This window comes from Mugil cephalus, chromosome 5 (assembly GCF_022458985.1).
Source record: "Mugil cephalus isolate CIBA_MC_2020 chromosome 5, CIBA_Mcephalus_1.1, whole genome shotgun sequence".
Classification (NCBI taxonomy): Eukaryota; Metazoa; Chordata; class Actinopteri; order Mugiliformes; family Mugilidae; genus Mugil; species Mugil cephalus.
In genome coordinates, this window is record NC_061774.1 from 19874776 (window position 1) to 19894989 (window position 20214).

Here is a 20214-nt window from a genome sequence, read left to right on the forward strand (position 1 = left end):
TGTTCCAGGAGCATCTTCAGGGCACATGTTGCAGATGGATCTGGTTGATGTGAGGGCTGCTGAAGTCAGAACACTGAGTGTATACAGTATGTTCCTGATGGTTTTAATGTCTTCAAGGTCGTTTCTGATGAACAGGAACCTCACTTATGTTAATTATTAAGATGATTCTAATATGCACATTACCTTTTATTTTTTTTCTGATTTTATTCTCTATCTTTTTTCTCCTTTATTACAATTTACTCTGCTTTCTGACTTATATGAGTTGTACTTAAACCCAGGCCATATCATGCATGTATGTCTGCAGGGTGGACTGTAGAAAGCTTTCTGTATCTGTATCAGTTGGGAAGATGTGGTGTTCACCAGACACTAATGGTACAATTAAACATGTGGTATGGGGAATTCAGTTTATTTCATTAAAAAAGTCCAGATATCATGGCTTAGCTTCAGAATCATTGTTAATGCTCTTTAAGACTTTGCAAGCTGCTGTGTGAGGCTGCTGTAGTATTACTACATACTGAATAATTTTCTTTTTCAGAGGGTGATTGTGTTCATATGAACCTGGTTGTTCCTGGTTTATTATCGCTCTTCACCTGCAGCTTACTCTGCACCGTCTGCAAATATTATTTTGCTTGGTGTTGCACTTTCTCATGTGTTGCACCTCAAAGAAATGTTAGTTCAGTGTTGGTTGTGTGTAGTTTTATATAGCACAAGATCCTGGAGGAACATTGTTTAATTTAACTTATAATGCATCTGCTATATACAGAATGTAATAAAAAAAATAAAAAATAAATAACTTGTGGCCTAAAGTCAATGTAAAACAGACCAGGGCTGTCTTATTATGAGTGAAACCGCTTTTACTTTTACAGTTTCCACCGGAAAATCATTTGCAAATGTGCAGATATGAAAGGGGATGTTTTTCTCCTTCCTCTCAGATAGTGTCAAGCCACAAATTTATTAATATTTTATTGGAGTTTTAATCCAAAGTACTGCTGGTTTATTTGGGCCTGTAATAGAACATCTGTTGCTTATATGTAAATCGCCACAAGTAAAACTTCTGCTACCGGGGCTCGTATCCTTGAAGGACCCCTGTCATGTTACCTCACTAAATAGAGGATAAGAGTTTGAGACTGCAAATTATTACCCTGCCGAATTAATCATTTAAAGATAAAAAGTCCCTGATTAGATTCTCGAACACCCACACAGCCCCAGGTTCCTGATGACTAATACTGTTAATGATTTGCCTTCAGGTTCATATTAAAACGGCTAATTTATTCTGCTGTGGTCCCTCCATTGGTCCGCTGCAGCTACAAAGAAAAGAAGAACCCGTTTAGTGATCGGCTGCAACAAAGCAAGGAACTATGCTGAGGTGTCTGCGTGTTTGAAAGAAAGAGGAAGACAGAGAAGAGAAAACAGCCGAGAGTCCAAATATGTTACTTTAAATTTATTGCCCCACACCCTTAGAAATGCAAGTGCACCCAGTGTAACAGTTGAGACCTGATTCAAAAGAGGTAGACTGACTAATACTAAGAGAAAGCAGCAGCTAGAAATACAAAAGCTTTAGTCTGGTTAATATCAATGCATTTGACCGATAGACGTGTTGATGACGCAGCGCCACCCAAAGCAAACATCCGTCTTCAATAATTTCTCGGCAACGTACAGCAAGTTTAAGCTAAAGGTCAATTTCAACGTTCCTTCCGTACCAGTGATAATTTAACCTCAATTCCCCGAGAGAGAAACAAACATATGGCTTCGGTATTTTGCATATTTATTTACACAGAGGTCATCCCTGCCAGTGGCTTAATAGCACTCCTCTTTACCAGCCAAGAAATGATTAACGCTGTTAGCTGCCTGTAGTTAAACAGTGGGAAAGCCACAGACAGACTGAGTGTGCTCAGGCCTGCTGGCTCTGGAGGACCCTGGAGGATTTCAGCTGCAGAGCTTTGGGAGGAAATTAGAGGAGGAGGAGGAGGAGGTGCTGTCCTAAGTTGATCTGTCGGGGAGGGGGGGCTGCAGAACCGACAAAAGAACAAAGTAAGCGAGCAATATGCTGCCACCTAACAGAGTCGAGCCGAGGACAGAGGGAGAATCTCGCACAACAAAACACACTGGCAGAAGAGGAAAAAAAAAGACAGCCTTGGATCTTTAAATAAATAAATAAATAAATAACAATAAATAGAGTAGGCATAAATAAACACAGAAGTGCCGTTTAGAATACTGTAACGTTAAGTAGATTTTGTCGTTTCACCGCCGGTCACTTATGTGACCACTTGGCGTCGGCTTTCCATCCGTGAGACCACATCCTGTTTGTGCCATATCCTGTTTGTTTTGCAACTTCTGAGATAGCACAATAAGATGATGCAGCATGCAATAACCATTCGGTCTGGCACAGATCGCCCAGTCAGTAAGATGTGCACTGGGATCTGCACGAAAGAAAAAGAAAAAGAAAAAGAAAAAAGCACAGAGAAAAGGGTCAGTACAAACCAGATGTGACAAGTAGTAAACTGCACTGTCATTATGAAGGCAAAACCGGCATAAATAATCTGTGTCCTCCCCGCTTTCGAGCTTAACCCACATTTCTCATATATCGTGTGGCAGAAATCAGACACCGAAAAACTAGAATGCTGAGAAACACGAAACCCGCTGCAGCCCAGTGCAGCAGCGCTTCTGCAAGTGTGTGCACAAAAATATCTGGGTCCTCTGCAGTGACCACAGCTGTAGATATTAAGTGCACGAATGCCCGTGGGAGTTAGAAACCACCCACAGCTCCCAGGAATATGCAAAGATAGCAGCTATTTTTTTTTCTTTTAAAACTGAAAATACAGTTTGATTAAAAGCAGAAGGTAGAAACAATGAATCAATTATGGAAAACCCCAAAACAGTATGGGAACTAATGCTGAAGAAGTTAACTTTCTCCCTTAACTGATCAATGATTGAAATGATAAAAGTGTAAAAATTACAACATGATTACACAATAACTCACCACTAACCCGCAACTCACTTCAGAGTTGCTTAAAGTCCTTATGCTAAACTAAGCTAACACACTGCTGGTTATAGGCTCATATTTCTAACATAAATATATGAGTCGTATCCGTCTTCTCACCTATCTCTGCTTGGGTCTTTCAATAAGAGTGTCCCCTTTCACATATAAAGCCTTTTCCTTTTCCTTTTTTTTTTTTTTTTTTTTTTATTAGAGTAGATTATTAAGCCCTCCCCTGAGAGGTGCATTTCCTTTGAAACATTTATACAGCTTTAAACTGCACTGCTCACTGCTCATGTATGCAGCCCTAAGCTGGTATCTGGTGGCAGTTGTTCAGGCGTTAATATTACAGCGTAACTCAATGCTTCGGGCGAGGAGAGTGTGGGGCCTCAAACACATCTCAGAAGGGCCGACTGCTGCAGTGTGGCTCGCACGCTGTCAGAGAACCATTTAAAAAAAATAATGTAATAAAAATGTTTTTTTTTCATCTTTTGGAACATAATCTTCCTCGTCCCATTTACAAGAAAGTGCAGACGGTGCGAGAAAAACACTTTTACCTATTTGCCTGAAAGCTCCTTCTTCATGCAGGACTTGAAAGAGACGAACTTTTCGTCCACTCTGACGCCCTGCGAATGTGTGACAGAGACAGAGGGAGACAGAGAAAAGCAAATTATCATTCCGTGAGAAGGCTAGTTTCACAACGTCCCACTAGATGGCAGTATGACGTCACAAAAGCCTCAAATCAACATGCGCTTCAGCGACAAACAGTGTCAGGAGGTTAATTTAGTCATGATGATATGAACTAAAAGAAAAAAAATGTCTTAAGTGTAAAAGTGCTATTTTGAAAATAAACGTCTGAGCTCAGCATCAAGCATCAAGCTTGGCTGTCATCCATCTTTAACATATGTGCCCAATGGATCTGTATTTCACATCAGCCAGTGCTTCGAGGAGAGGCTGTCTGAGGCTGATGAGGGAGGAGGAGGAGGAGGAGGAGGAGGAGGAGGAGAGTGGGCCGGGTCTGTCACCTTCAGTGTCTTCAGCCAGATAAATGGAAAGCAGAACGACTTGTCTCACCCCGTGTCCACGGTGCAGCCGCTCCTTCATGACGCCGATGAACTCCTTGTGGCTGAGTTTACCGTCGTGGTCCTCGTCGAAGATCTTGAAGACAGTGTTGACCAGGTGGCGCGTCAGTTTGATGCCCGTGGCCACGTAGACCGCTCGGCTGAACTCCTCTGAGAGGGAAGAGAGGCAGGCGATCACGGGTCGTTCATTTGTCAAACAACATAATTTTTCTACTTTGAATAATATGCAAGAATACAGAAATACACATTTGCACATTTTATCCAGTGCTAAGCTCTATTGTTTCAGTGAACCTATTGCCACAGAATAACCATCTAGTGCAGGGGTCTTCACACCAAGGACCCCCAAAGTGATGGAAAATTAAGTAGATATACATACAAATTATATGTGTTCTATATTAAACTCGACCTAGCGCTAATTATAAATATAAATTACTATCATTTTGCTTTCAATATTAAGCTATCCCTTATCCCTTCACTAAAATATGTTGGTTTCATGTTAATATGTATTTAAAGAAATTTAAATTTGTGTGGAAAACTAAAAAAAAAATATATAAAAAATGTCTAATGCAGTACCGACCCCCCAAGGGGTCGCGGACCCCCTGTTGAAGACCTGTGATCTAGTGTCTTTGAGCATCAACTAAGAGCCCTGTGTCGTCACCCAGCGTCCCCGGTCAACTTGACTAAAGCTCTTGTAGCTAAATGGAAGCAGCCAGGTGTCCAGCGTGTTGTGGAAATCCTTGCCAGAGGGGTGGGGGTTTATTTAGATACGTCCACATACTTTCGGCCATGTTGTTTATCTCCTACTGCAGACATGCGTGAAACAGAAGAGGCTCGCCACATATCAAAACTGCTGCACGCTTTGAAAGGAAAACTAGTTCTAGAGATGATAAAAAGCTGCTGTTGTTCAGTTAAAGTAGTGAGGTGGGAACCAATATCTACAAACATTAGAAACTCCGCATCAAGCTTTGACTAGTCAGTTAAGAAGTTCTACCATTAGTTATGGCCTTGTACTAATTTAATGCATGCATTGATTATTATCTCACACTTGTGGATTTGCACAAATTGTAATATGCTGCTATATGTATGTTTTGTCAATCTGCCACCGTGCTATTGTGATGTAAAGTTGCGACACGTCGGGCCGAAATAGCTCAGTTGGGAGAGCGTTAGACTGAAGATCTGAAGGTCCCTGGTTCGATCCCGGGTTTCGGCAGGGAATGTGCTTGTTTTGGGATCAAGGGGTCACAGGGCAGAGGTGCCCAACCCCCAGTCTTGTTGCACTTATGCAAAAAAAAATGATTTCTGAGCAAATACTTTCACAGAACATTTTTGTACACAACATTTTTGGGGCCAAGGCCCCCAAACTGATGGGGAGATTAAGTAGGAGCCCCTTACCTACTATATGTGCTCTATATAAACTCAGCCCAGTGATATTTACAAATATACAGTATTATTTTAATTTTGTATACAATATTGAGTTATTCAAATAAGACACAGGTTAAAATATTTATTTTCTTATGTGCAACAGCAGAGTGGCTGCAATGTTTTCTCACTTAATTTATCCCTTTTCTAAAAAAAGGTGGGATTTGTGTAAAGGTGTATTTAAAGAAATTTAAATTTGTGAGGGAAAATTAAAAATATATATATATAAAAAATGCCTAATCAATCAAAGACGATGCGACCCCCTTGTAGCACCTCTGCAGAACCCCTGTTGAAGACCGATGCTCCAAAGGGATAAATCATTATAGAAGATGAGAATTAATTTGATGAAATAAGCATTTTTATAAACCGAGAAGGTAATTTCACTCTGGTTAGTGCAGCCGCTCATCTCTGCAGACGTTGCATGCTTTGTGTCATTACAAATAAACAACGCGTTGTGCAGCTTTCACGTGACTTTACCTTGACCAATGGATCGGTTGGCAAAGTTGTACATCTGCATGGCGATGGTAAAATCCTCCAGGTTGTTAAGGAACTGGAAGAAGGACCTGAACTCCTCAAAGGTGATTCCCTGCAAGGAGACGAACATTAAAACAGTGCTTTTAGTTTTTAGAATTTGATATCACGGAGTCATATAAAAACAAGAAAGCTGCACGTGTCAACACTCCAGCCAGAGATGGTGCTAAAATTCACCCAATACATAATCTGCTTCCTTTCATCTAGCGGGGAATCCTTTAGTGTGCCAGAGACCTTGAAGCCATCGGATAGATAACACACACCCAAAGACACAAAGTATACATTGCTGGATTTTCCCTGCGCAGTATGGACACGCTGAGCTGTCAGCAGCGCGGGGGGGGGGATTGTAGCTTTTGGGAAGAGGTCAGGCCGTTTGGAGACTTTTCTAAGGCAGATTAACCTGATACTTGAATAAACAAAAACAAAAGTGATGAATCCCCAAACATCTCGGGCTTTGCTGATGACTCAAACACTGAGCCTATTGATGTCCACTCAAGCATCCCGCGGCTACCAGCTCCCTCTCTCACCGGGGGCCCCGGCCGAACAGACAACACACACAGCCTAACAAATGGAGTAATGACTAATCTGTGACGCTTTGCTGTTTTAACAATGCGAGAGTCATAAAATATCTCTCAGGGTAATGATAAGACCCACTTCATTATCAATGGAGATCTAGCAACAGGCTACTCGAGTCATCTGAAGAGCTGCTGGCACCTTTTCATGTGGGTCAGCGTGCCAAGAGGGAAAAACTAATTAAAGCTAAAAATGAGGCTGCCTCACTCAACGGCTAATTCACAGCGTGACAGCGAAGAGAAACGGACGAGTAAAATCCTCCCGTGTTCACACGAAACTGCACACACACACACACACACACACAATTTCAAACTCGCGTCCGTGTGTGGCCACGGTGGGATGTAAACTCTGTGTTTGCAGGAAAATGAAGCTGCCAGCTTCTTCAGAAGGTCTCGTCAAAAGACTGAGTAGCTCTGGAAACCCCCTCACAGTCTGGGATCGCAGCAGTTCACGTCAAGTATTCAGCCACATCCTCAGCTGCTTTCAGAGCAACTAAAGCATTTGAATATTCACTCCCTCATTTTTTTTTTCAAAGGAACAGTTCAACGTTCTTCCCTTTCATTCTCACAGATACCAGCCATCTCATGTGTGAGCTTAGTAGGAAACTACAGCTGGTAAAACGTGAGCTCAGTTTAGCTTATAGACAGTAAAAAAGAATAAATCATATTTAAAAAAAAACAAAAAAAAAACATGATTGACAAATCTGGGCTAGGCGCAGTGGCTTCCATGGAGACGGACCCTCTATGACATCAGAGCAAAGAGGGAAAATGTGAATGGGGCTGGGTCGCAAAATCTTTGGTTGATTAGACATTTTTCACAAATTGTTTAATTTTCCCCCCAAAAGCTATATTTGTTTAAATGCACAGCAACACAAATCCATCATATTTCAGTAAAGGGATAAACGGAGGCAGAGGACTTTACCTATCAGTCAACACTCATTCAGTGAGACACTAGACCTGTCAATCTGAGCCTCCTGTACACAGTAGGCCACGCCCCCATCGCTGCTGAGCCAATCACAAGGCTGCATGTCACATTTTGACTCTGTCAGGTTCCCTGCAATTGGCTGAGGGCCTATTCAGTCCCCAGGTACAATCCCAGACGCACGCTGCAAAATTAGCAGAAGAGAAGCTAACAGTGCAGCGGTTCCCATCATCCCAACTACTGAGGCCTAAATGTTTTGGTGATTAAAAGTAAAGATATGTATGTTTATGGCAATTGCTTGAAATATGAACCTATTTTTTATTTGAATATTTATAAACAGCACTAGGCCGAGTTCAATATAGAAGACATACATTATTTAATCCCTCCATCAGTTTGCGGGTCCTAGCCCTGAAAAACCTTGCAGTACGTATTACTTCTTAATTAAGATTTAAACTAATTGTAGAGTATACCATAAGGAGAATGTGCAGATTTATTGGAGGTAAGGATTAGAAAAATACCAATATTATAACAGTCAGGTCTTACAGACGTTTATAAGCTTTTTTAAAATCCTTAAAAGAAGAGCGTTATTGCACTTGACATAAAAAGTAAGACGGGGCACCTTTTCATCTGGCAAGCCGTAGCGCACATTCTCCAAATACCCGCTGACGTCATCCACATTGGTGTAGCGAAGGAGGATCCGAGCGAAGTCCTCCTCGCTGATGGTGGGCATGCCCTTGGAGTAGGAGAGAAACTCTATCTCGAGCACCTCTGTCTGCAGGTTGTCCATGAACCTGGAGAGACGAGACGGACGGCAGCTGCTGACAGGAGACACCACCACAGGAAGCTCGCACGCACAAAGGAACGCTTAACAAAGTCACTAATGAAACCACTAAAGGTTTAGCTGGAAGTTCAGACGGTGTGAATATGACGAATGGCCGTATCACAGCGTGAGACAATGCTTTTCTAAAGAACGTCATCATTATTCGTCAAACGGACAAAAAGGCTTTCGCAACTCACTTGTAAAAGTCTTCAAATTTCAACTCAGCTTTGCCTTTTTTCCCAAAGAAATGCACCAACAGCGTCGTCTGTGTTTTTTCATCCACATGCTGTGAGAGGAAACAAATGTCGTTATGACTCCGGGATCAGCTGTTGTGTCACCAGCACGACTCTCATGGAAACATTTATTAAACCGTGCCCAGAATTTGAGCTTCTGAAAGTCTGTCAGGTCACTTCTCGTCTCTGCACGATACAGACGCATGCAATGCAACGGTACCATTAAACACTGCAGATGCTCTTTGAGCACTCACTCTTAATAACGAGATATGCGCATAAATCAAGAGCCCGTTCCACCGCGCTCGCTGACACAAACCTGCAGGAGCTTCTAGGCACTCAGCTGATAACAGTAGCGTGTTGACATGTTATTATTTAGTGAAGAAGCGTCTGAACGAGCGCCCGGCTACCTCAGTGAGATCAGAAAACAGAACTTGACTCGTGCCACGTCTGAGAACATCCCACATGCCTCGGGCCTCCACATGCTGACCGTCTTTTTTAAGAACCTGTGGTAGCAGTCGAAAGCACAGCTGTTATAAGACAAAATACATCTGGTACATGTTGGCAAAGATTAGGGAGGGGAAGGCGGGTAAACAAACTCCGACGGTGCACGTCGTGACAGGCAGGAAGGACCAGGATGCACAGAGCGGTGGGGGGGGAAAAAAAGTGTTAAAGAGAATTAGGCAGGCGTAGAAAAAGACAGACAGACAGATGGAGAGGTGAGCTCAGTGGCCACAGAGGCGGAATGGCAGACACAGACAGGAGGATTGCGTGGGGCTGACACCGGTGTATCTGAGAGGCCCATCAGCCTTGACATGAGCCTGGTCTGCAGCGATGCATACAGCCTCTTGGCAGGACGACGAGCCAACACAGCTAACACATGTCCAAGGCATGCAAGCCCTAAGACCTGAAGACGGATTCATGTCAGGGCAACTATGTAAGTGAGTCCAGTGAATATATCAAGATTTGATGCTAAGTAAAGGCAGGTTATCAAACTTCAAACATCTGTTGTGAGAAAAAAACAGTTTTTCTGGGACGTTTTAGCTCTTACATCTGTGTCATATTTGCTGCTGTCTGTCAGACACTCCGTGCCATTTTTGTGAATGAGGTCCTGATCTCAAATCAACTAATCATTACGGTTATTACAGCTTCGCTACTCCCTGCGCTCTCCCAGCTGCCGTGAACTACAGCTACACGGAGCGTTTTTTTGCTCGTAATTGGTGCCATGTGCAGTAACAAGATCACAGAAAACCTGGCACAAAATAATAAAGATAAACTATAATTTTAACCTCTGTTTACAAACCGAAACAAGTTGCTGCCTCTGACGTTCGCTGCACCTATCATTTCTTCAGTGCCTCTCAAGTCTCGACATCACCTCATTTATAAGCAACATTAACACACCAACCAACCAGAAAGAGCCAGCTGCTGCAGACACGTGCTCTTAAGTAAGGCTCGCTCTGTTTCATAATATTTATTTATCTAATTCAGTTTTTTTTTCTTTATATCTCGAGCCCTGCGGGGGGAATCCGAGACAGCTGATAGAACAGCTCTTCCTCAACGCCTCGTCGTTTTTTTTTGTTTTTCCTTTTTTTTACCAGAGAGGGAGATTTACGACATGATCCCACAGCTAATTATGGAACAACTCTTTAATGCGCCACCCCGCTCCCATCTCGTCCCATGAAAAGATCCCGATGCGCTTGTAATTAGAACATGCTGGGGAAAGTCCAACCGCAGCAACGAACACAAGCCTGTTACGCATTATTGAAAAAATTTGACTTTTGAACTTTTTGCTGGAAAGTTACCTACAGTATCTGCAGGAATCCAAACAAAAAAGACACACCTAAAGGTAGAGAGCCTCCGAACAGCACCCTCTTTCACATTTCTGCTTCTCCTCCTCCTCCTCCTTCTCTGACTGGCATCTTCATGGTCAAACCCATCTCAAAAGGTAACCTGAGCTCAAATACCACTCCTCAAGAAACTGTAAAAATAAAACATGTGGGTCCGGGCGAAGACGCTGTCAGTCTTCAGGTGAGAGCTTTTTGAAGTGGAATCTCTTGCCCAACGCTGACAAAAGGTTAATACATAAATCATCTGCTCTGTACCCCCCCCTGCACTACTACCACACACACAGGCACACACACAAAAAGTGATGTGTTTCAATTTCAGTGAATGTGAATGAGGTTATCTGGTGTTAACGTAGATAAATACGGGTGGTGTCAAGCCCCTGAGACGCATGTATGTTGTTTATGCCAGGTCGGGTTAGGAAGGCCACATTCCAGAAATACATGCAACAATTAGGACTAATTCATTTTTCCTCAGGATTAAAAAAAAAGAAAGTGCAATACATACACTGTGTGGCTGAGATGTGTGATCCCCGTAAAGCTGCAGGCTCTGAAAGAAAAAAAAAAGGAGAAGGTGCACGCTTTACTGAGTATTTTATGATACGAACATAGCTGGAAATTAATCAACTTTGTGAATGCAATGTTCAAAGAAATCGTTATATTTCCAAGACTGGAATACCCCTTCTAATGATCTTTTTGATAGTTATATACGGGTGTAAGATTAATTCAAGACTGTCCAGAGATGCTAACGTATGTCCCGGGCAGAATAAGCTCCTCCATGTTGTGTTTGTGCGATAAGACCTCAAAGAGTCGCGCTTATCGCTCTCTTCAGCTCTGCCTGTTTACATCCACCTGCATGTGGCATAAGACAACCCTACAGAGATGAAAGCCTCAGGCATGTTTTACCCTGCGTGACCACATTCACCTCTGTGCAGCCGCTGTTCTCTCTAGGATTACCTGCAAGAGTCGCAAGCACGAACCTACGACGTTTGATCTTGCTTGAAATTAAAGATTCGCGTCGACATCTCAAAGCTGCATTTACCACTTTTGGCTAATGGGGGAAGCAGATCAAGATGCACACGTGTAAGTTTATATTGATTCCAGTTTACACAATGACAAAAAGCAACATTTGAGTTCAGTTTAAGTTTATATCCAAATGCCAGTCAATCACTCATTCTCTTTTTAGCTCTGTTTTTGGTCTCCACCAGTGCCTGAGATGTAAGCTACGGCCTTATTTATCATTCAGTTCTTAACTTTAGGTGCTAAGCTAATGGAATAAACCAGATTTTCTGTTTAAGTCAAAACCAAAATAAGGTTTAAGTCCATACATTAAATGTTTCTCTGTGGGTTCATAACAATGACCGATTATTGCAACTTTAAATCTGCATTAACTTCACAATTTTTTCCCGGGGAAAACAATCTGAAGACACAAATTACCACCTTGTTGCATGTTGTCTCAAAGCAGTAAACAGCTAGCTTTCAGCTAACATGGAGGGTTTCTGTGCCTGACAAAGATCACTGAGAAGAATCGAGGGCGTAGCTTGCTACGTGCCAATATGCTAACTTCGTCTTGCTACAGTTGCAAGCGCTGTGGTTTTCTTTTCTGCTAAAACAAGTCAAGCAAGTGAAAGAACACATTATAACAAAAAACCTTAGTTCAAACTCATACTTGCTGGTCCAGTCTTTGCATGTCGTCAGTGGCTTCTTTTCTGTCCTTCTTCTTACGGAAAATTTCTTCCAGCTAAGGGAGAAAATATGTTGTTACGGAGATTGCAGCATAACTCCTCCTCCTGAGACCTGAGCTTTTGTTTTGTATTTATTTTTAATTTGGGATTAGTAGGATTTAACGAGCATAAAAAATATGTCCTCATATGTGGACACGGGGAATATTTCACTGCATGTTACAACAAAGTTCCCAATGTGTACCAAAACATAAAGTGTTTATTTGAATACCGACACATGGCTGAATTGCAAACGAGTACTTGCTAATCAGTTATGAGGACAACGGGTCTAAATGAAGCAGAACAAGCTGCCACAAACCTAAAACTCATTGTCCCCATATGAGGACGCAGGATCTCAGGAGGTCATACGTGAAAACAAAGAGGACGTTCATACCACCAAAAACTCCCTCTTGTCCACCATTTCATTCCCATCTGCATCAAACATGTTGAAAGCAATCCTGAAGCCTGCATGTGGCTCTGAAATCAAACAAAAAAAAAATGTATTACTCTGCAGAAGAAACACCTTTTAACGTCTGGATAAATTCCAAGATAATGCAGTTTGGAAAATGTATGCTGACTTGTTAAAATGCAGAGCAGGAAGAGGTACTCTGTGTAACTGATGACACCTGGAACACAGAGAGAGAGAGAGAAAGAAAAAATGAGCCAAGCCAAGAAACAAAAACCCAAATGTTCCTTTTCACACTCAAGACGGCGTCAAATAGTATAACAGAGTCAGCTCAAGGTGTTTACAGATGTTCAAAGTCAAGCTGCCGGGATGAATAAGCCTTTCAAAGAAGCACGGCACGCCCACAGACACGAGTAATCTTCTTGTGCTCGCTGATAACATCTTAAAAGGTGCCTTTTTGCTTCATGCTTGGTGTTCCCCCTCACACAAACACAGGCTTTACAACCGAGCTGACCTATCTGGACACAAACCCAAACAAATTTAAGGCCCACGGCTTCTGATCGTGTTTGGGTAACAAGCTGTAATACATTCTCAAGTGATCTGTCACTGATTGAGGACGGCCGATACAGGTTTTGTGTCGCGTCCTTCAGCTCCCTTTGTTGTGTGACACGGAGAAGGGAAGAGTAAGTGTCAGGAGGCATCTCAGCCGGCTCAGGAGGCTTCTCCCTTCTGCCTCTGAAAGCATTCCCAAGCTTTTGTTTGCTCTGGAAGATAGAGAATCACGCTCAGATAGTTCTGGGTGACTGCTCTGGGTGTTATGGGAAAAGAATTCAGGTACGGAGTTTGCTGCAGGGAGATATTTCCAGGGAGAAGAACACTAAAGCAAAAACACAGCAAACAAACATATAGTTTTCACTCTGTCGTCCTCCAGAAGCTGGCGTTCCTAATACGTAACGCACAGGCAAACGGACGATTCAAAAGAGAATTAGTGGTGCGTGCCACTAGGCAAACATCATCTGAAAATTTCCCGTGACAGAGCTCTCCATCGTCTCACCCAGCTCCCTCCATCTGGCAGGTACGACCCTATAATGACAACACATCTCCACCTTCAAAGCCTTTAAAGCTTAAATGGGTTGAAGAGGGGAAAAAACTTTTAAGATTCCTGCCATGTCTCACCAATACCACACACCTTCACTCCTGGAGGGACCCTCCCGCCTCCTTTTCCTCCTCCTCCTCCACCTCCCTGCAGCTCAGCCTCTGAGCTCAAGTAGATGTTGTTAGACAATACAAAGAATTCCACAGAAACACTTCATACAGAGTGGCAGTCCCGGAGATGTAATCCAATGCCATTCTTAGGCTTCATAATGTCCGTGGTGATCAGGGGGGTGGCCAGTGGGACATGTCTCAACATAGCTGGGTTCAAACAGCTCCCTCATTCTCTGAAGCAACGCTTTGTTCACAGATCAATCCGGTCCTTTTTTCCCTGACAAAGCTGCAACGTTTAACAGCAGGATTAAAAGCCCCAAATCCCAGTGTTGGCACTTAGCTAAAGCAACAGAGGAGAGAGCAGAACAGTGAGATCTGATGCTCCACTGGCTCAACCCGACCCACCGAGTGCAGGCCCGGGTGGGAACATTAAAAAAAAAAACAAAAAAAAAAACACAGTGACAACTACAGTTTGCCTTCATGCAACTATGAAGTGCGGCTGTATAGCTTCACAGCCCACATTAAGTGAAATCAGATTCTCTTTTGAAACACACCCATGAGGGCTCCACATGTGCAGGACGCCCTGCTCAAAAAAACTGCAGCTCAGGAGCCTGAAGATTCTGTAGCCAAAGGAAATCCTGAAACCACATCCTGCCGCTTCTTCACCTGATTAATAAAACTGTTAGTGCTATTGGATTGATTTATTATTTTCTGATGCATGGTTACAACAGGTTCCTCACAGTAAGATGGTTCTGGATCGTCTCTGAGTTTCCTCCAACCACATGTTTGGGGTTTTCAGTGATTGTAAATTGGTTTTTGAGTGGGCTTGGAATAAATAAAATAATGCAAATTAAGAAATCATAAGTGTTATTTGTTACTGGACAATCTTAAAACAAGTAAAAAAAAAAACACAGGGAGGCCTCAAATAGTGTTATTGACAGTAATTTGGCTCGATGTACATGTAAAGTAACTAACTTTAAGATGTATGGTGTATCTTACACAGTCTCATCTAACTTTCAGGCTAGTAATAAGATTTTAAGTCCTGGCTAGACCATGGACTTTTGTTTTTTTCACAAACTCAAAACACGAAATTGTCTCGAGGCTCACAGTTCAGTCGTGTCAGCTGGTGTTTTCAGGAAGGGTGAAGGCCACTGAGCTTGATTCTTTGGTGGCTGTTTACACATCGTAATCGAGTTGTATAGATTTTTCTTCTACACTTTTGAATATGTCTGATATGGGCAAAGTTATAAATGAACACCGGGCATTTTGTGTGCACGTCTTTCCTGTGTGATTCTCATCTGAAGGCAGCAAATATCATCAATAATGGAAGGAGGCAGTTTCAGGTTTGTGGTGCAAAATGAAGCCAAAGCTTCATTTGTTCTATGTTTCAGGTTAAAACACTGTCTGCCTCCACAAATGATGCACGAGTGGAAGATAAAATCTGCAAAAACTGGTGAATAATTCCTTATTTACGTATATTTTCCATGATAAAAACAAGAGTGGAACATTCTGCGTGTTGCCCACGAAGCATTCCCTCCTGCAAAGGTTACCTAAGAATAAATCTACAACATGTCACCAGACTGATGGGGAGATAAGATAGCATTTACAGCCCACACTCTCTGCTCTGGGTTAGGGACAACAGAGCACACACTCTGAACAAGACATGGGAGGGCCTTAATGCGACAGCTTAAAAAACACCAGCACAAAGGCGAATTACTTACATTCAAAGGTTTATGTATGGAGCTGCAAAACAGCAAACGGGTTCTTTACCTCGCTCACGAAGGTTTCTAAACAAGTTGGATGATCCTTTCCCAACAGGTGGGGTATCACCAAGCATCTTGTCTAATTCCTGCGGGAACAGAAGAAAATCCCAAATCACTCACTCATTTCAGAGTCCTGAGTAATCACAGCGTAATGCAGAGGTTGCAGGAGCTACACGAACGATGAAGGTCTTACAACAGATAAGGAGGAGATTCTGTAAATAAGCATGAAATGTTTTGATGAAGGGACCACTCACCTTTTTAGTGAGGGACTTCCATCCTCTCCTATCTAAAAAAAAAACAACAACAACAAGGTTAACGGTTAGTGGGTGGCGTGTTTTAAAAATGTGCCTTTTTTAAAAAAGAAAAAAAAAAGTGATGATTTCAGCATCGAGTGGGAAACAAAAGTGAGAACAGGCGTTTGTGTGGCCAGTGGCACGCACTGTGCATTAGCACGAACACATTCCGATGGCCAATAAAGCAGAAGATAAGATGGACGTGTCGTAAAAACACCTAGCTGGAAAATCACATCGATAACAGCGACAATAACTCTCCACTGACACTTTTAAAAGTCTGAGTCTTGTGTCTGGGATTATGATTGACTGAACGGAGGAAGGGGTTATATTGTCCTCAGCGCAGGCGTGTCATCTGGGTGAAATCTCTCGGCTCGCATATGAATAAGTTACACTTCAAGACAGCACCTGAAGCTCGCTCCATATATTAAACCATCCCCAAAAATGGAAAATCTAGTCCCTTTACCAGCCACCAATGTGTCACGATGACTGTCCTCATTAGGGAATCACACACCTTACATTACAGTCAATACACAACAGAAGATCGTCTTATAATTACATGTGTGCCACGCATGCTGAGTTGTTTGGTCTCTGTGGGTCCCTGCAGGTTTGTTGCCACATAAATGAGCCATAAAAGTAGGGTTGCTGGTAAAGATGTCTATCTTTATGCAGGTGTTATGACTGAAGCACTTCAAGCCCTGACTTATTGTCCGATGGCACTTCACACGCCCTCAGCAAACGAAAAATATCATAGGAAACAGCAATGGGGTTTTTTTTTTTGGAAAAGTGTTATTAAACCGTTGCATAATTTAAAGTGAATACTAAATGTGGGTGGAGTGCTGCCGCATGGCCGGTGCCTTTTAAAATAACACAATAAAGGTCACTTATTTAGGTATTAAAATCACAGACTTTATCCCGTGCAGACACACAGCGTTGACACTTTTCCACAATGAGAACGTTACCAGGAACTCAGGGGCCAGTTTAGTTTCCACCCAGAGGAACTAAATGTGACTCTTCTGCCGTAGTTCGTGGCCCTCGAAAAGTTTGATCTCCGGAACGAGCAATTCCCCAGTGCCACTAATTATCACTAGAATCCATCTAATGGAGAAAGGACTACATCTACACTGATTAGGCGTAACATTATGACCGCCATCCTAATACTGTGTAGGTCTCCCTTGTGCCTCCAAAGCAGCTGTGACTCATCAGAGAACAGACATGGTCCTTCTGAGGGTGTCCTGTGGTGTCTGGAAACAGGATGTTGTTAGTGGGGGGCTTTGGGTCTCATGAGTTGAGGGGAGGGGCCTCTGTGGCTTGTGCTAGAGCATCCTACAGATACTTGATCAGTTTGGGATCTGGTGAATTTGGAGGCCGGGTCAACATCCTGTGCTGTTCTTCATGTTGTTTTTTTTAGTTGTTCCTAAAGTGTTTTTGTGTCTGTGTCCTCCTGGGGAGGACTGCTGCTATCAAGGAGTGTCATTGCTACGGGGTGGGGGTGTCAGGTCTATTTTTTCCAAAAGCTCTGGAGTTCCTGGAACTATTTGGTCCACGGGGGAAGGGCTATAATTTTCTTTATTAACTGATTTGTTTTAAAATCAGTTAATAAACACAGTTTTCATGGGAATGTCTTCAGTTTTTTTGCATACCTGTCTTTAAATTAACTTTTGAACTTTTTTAAACATCAACCATGATTATTTTCTTCCCCTAAAGCGTGTGTAGTGTCGCCAGGATGAGCTGAATATTGGAAGTCAACTCACTCTTTGGTTCGTTCAGAGTGACGGACTCGATGAAGTTTAGCGGCGTCATGTAGAGCTGGCCCTCGCACTCCACTGAAGTGAACAGACGAAATCTGTTTTCATTGGACGACATGTACACGTCTCCATCGTCCAGGCCATAAGTCTTCGTCTGGGAACACACAGGGAAGCATACACAAGAAATGTTGCAAATCATATTAGTGATAATACTGTCTGAAAGATGCTTTTTGTGAAACTCACAGAAGATTCTCTTGTCACGGAAAAAAAACAAAAACGCACTCACATGGAAAAACAAAGAGGCCCCTGCATTAATTCAGTAATGGGGTTCATGTTATGTCAGCACTATTTTTTCATCCCTGCGCTGCAGATAATGTCCCAACAACTGTTCAAACCCAGCCAGATCAGAAGGCTGGACTGGCGAAGACAGAGCAGATCTCTCTGTCAGGTGGCACGTTGCCAGGTCCACTGGGCACCGAGCAAACACCCAGGGAATGTGTGCCCCCCTCTGCTTAACCATTAAACCCCCTCTAACCACCCCCACCTCTCATCAAATATCAGCCCCTCCGCAAAGCCCCAGTGTCCAGTTTCCTGTGTCCCTGGATTCCTCCTTGCACCAGTCCAGTCTGCCTCCCTCCTACCCACACGTATCAAACAAGAAATCTTTTCTCTGCAGGGAATGAGGCGTTCAAACCAGACGTGGTTTACATGTTTGTTTATATCCCCCAGTGATCTGTGAAAATCTTGTCAACACACGTCTTAGCTAAAGAGACTTAGAAGTGCTGGCGTGTAAAAGGCCAGCATGCGTGCTGCGCAGGGGTTAGACAAAATGACACCGACGCCTAATGTAGTGCTGTTAGAGATTAAAATAACTAAATTAACACATTTGCTTTTTGCGATTGAGTTGACTCGTCCAAATGTTTTTTTTTTTTTTTGTATGTAAGTATGTTGTTGTAGGTGATGGCTCGGTTATAGGTTTTGTTACTACTTCAAACCACCACAAAGTTTTAAATACACTGACAGAAAACTAAGAAAACTGCAAAAGCAAATGTAAGGATTTCCTCTGTGTGACCCTGGATTGTTTTGTTCATAAATGAATGGAACAGTAACTTAATAGGTTTCAGTAGATTTCCCCCAGGTCCATCTTATCATTTATTATTTATCTTTTTAAGATGACATCTGGCATTAACAAAAACTACATGTGCGGCCTAAATAACTAGTCAGGTGTTTGTGGTGTTTTGTCCAGACCCTAAATAATATAAACAGATAATAATGAATGCATTAAAATGAATACCACTTATTACGCACCCCTTCCTCTGCATACTGCCACAATAAGCACTGGTTATGTCACACGTGCAACAAAGGCAAACAAACCCATCAGTTATGGCCGCTGATGGGTCACATGACCAAAGACGCCTTTGTCCATTTTGCCATTTCAGCACCAAAGGTCGCGGATAGCTCCTCCTGGTGACATGATTATAACTGTAAATTCACGAAAACACGCAATTGTCTCTTGGAGTTGCTCTGTGTGGGGCTGTTATTGTTATTAAATGAAAAAAAAATAAACCCTTTATCCACGTTTATCTATTTATTTATTTTTTTTTGTCAGACCGTAGTGAGCTCAATGTTGCCACTAAACCCCCCGCTGCTGCTTGACAAATGCCCCCACTGTACCTTATCGGTAGCAGAGACCGATGGCAGCGCCAGGTGTACGAGCCGAGCCTCGACGTGGCTCCTCAGTCCGGGACGCCGGTCCGCGAGCGAGCAGCAGTGGCGGTAGTAGTAGTAGTAGCAAGCAGCCCCGGCCCCGGCCGCGGTGACGCAGGCTCCGGTCGCGATAACTTTCAGCACCTTCGAGGATGTTTGCTGTGTCCGCGCGGTAAACGTCCCTGTTTTGGAGCTGAATGAAAGGATAAGCCTGCGCAGTGCAGCCATGGCTGTTTACACTGAGCTGTCGTAACCGATAACACACACACACACACACACACACACACACACACACACACACGCTCAACTCACAATCAGCAGGGCAGAGCCGCTCGAGCTGCTCCGAGATCGCGAGACGTGCCGTGGGTATTTCAAGTCGCCGTGGGATTAAAGGGCGTCAAAATCTCAAGAGTGACGGAGCTGCTGAAACCTTTCTTACACACACACAGATAAATAAACGCTGAATTCTACAGTCTATTTCGGGTTTTATTTGGAGTATATGCTTTATATTAATTAATACTAATAAATAATAAAAATTATGCATATGTTCAGTTTAATCCCCCGGCCCACCATCAACTCTCTCTCTCTCTCTCTCTTATTTTGTGCCTTGGGAGAAGAAGAAGAAAAAAAAAATCCCTGCCAGGGCACGTCTCAACTGTGACAGCCCCGCCCCATTACTAGTCCTGTGGTTTTGCACCTGCCTCACCAACCCTGCCACTTTGAGCGCAAAGCCTCCAGGAGCTCCTTTACCTGCACTGCAGCGTTTACCGAGTCCTTACAACTGAATCCTCCCTCGCGCTGCGTCCGTGTCACACACCGAGGCATCATCACCCACCGCCGCGGACAGGTATGCAACATGAGGGCTTTCTGAGCAGCAGCTGCAGCCCACCTCCAACTGATGAAGACGCAGCGGTGAGAAGGGGAGAAATCGGTGCGAGCGGCAGATGAGATCTGGTGAGAAATCCGCGCGTCCGCGTGT

At 43.1% G+C, this 20214-nt stretch overlaps 1 protein-coding gene and 1 non-coding gene across 4 annotated transcripts; one reads left to right on the forward strand and one right to left on the reverse strand.

Moving 5' to 3' along the window:
* Positions 1-1426: 1426 nt before the first annotated feature.
* micu3b (mitochondrial calcium uptake family, member 3b) lies at positions 1427-20116 on the reverse strand. 3 transcript variants are annotated; one of them, XM_047585560.1, is made up of 15 exons: positions 19986-20116; positions 17535-17682; positions 15745-15776; positions 15498-15576; positions 12694-12741; positions 12510-12592; positions 12064-12135; positions 10903-10944; positions 8964-9059; positions 8521-8609; positions 8123-8294; positions 5956-6064; positions 4052-4209; positions 3535-3603; positions 1427-2420 (listed from the first exon to the last, which is right to left on the reverse strand). In XM_047585560.1, exons 1-14 carry the CDS (start codon positions 20091-20093, stop codon positions 3535-3537), a joined length of 1305 nt encoding a protein of 434 aa, XP_047441516.1. In that variant the 5' UTR covers positions 20094-20116; the 3' UTR covers positions 1427-2420. The 3 variants fall into 3 exon arrangements, with proteins under 3 accessions (XP_047441516.1, XP_047441514.1, XP_047441515.1); XM_047585558.1 differs by lacking the exon at positions 19986-20116 and adding an exon at positions 19203-19479; XM_047585559.1 differs by lacking the exons at positions 8964-9059; positions 19986-20116 and adding an exon at positions 19203-19479.
* trnaf-gaa lies at positions 5197-5269 on the forward strand. The gene has a single exon. It is a non-coding gene; the product is annotated as a tRNA-Phe (tRNA).
* Positions 20117-20214: the final 98 nt, after the last annotated feature.

What these genes read in the sequence shown, in the direction of transcription:
- micu3b (XM_047585558.1), bottom strand. Translation starts at nt 19,463, where the DNA reads ATGGCTGCACTGCGCAGGCTTATCCTTTCATTCAGCTCCAAAACAGGG. An exon ending in CCTGCTCTGCATTTTAACAA is followed by an intron (nt 12,593 to 12,693) that starts GTCAGCATACAT and finishes GTTTGATTTCAG; the next exon opens with AGCCACATGCAGGCTTCAGG. An exon ending in ACAAGAGGGAGTTTTTGGTG is followed by an intron (nt 12,136 to 12,509) that starts GTATGAACGTCC and finishes TTTCTCCCTTAG; the next exon opens with CTGGAAGAAATTTTCCGTAA.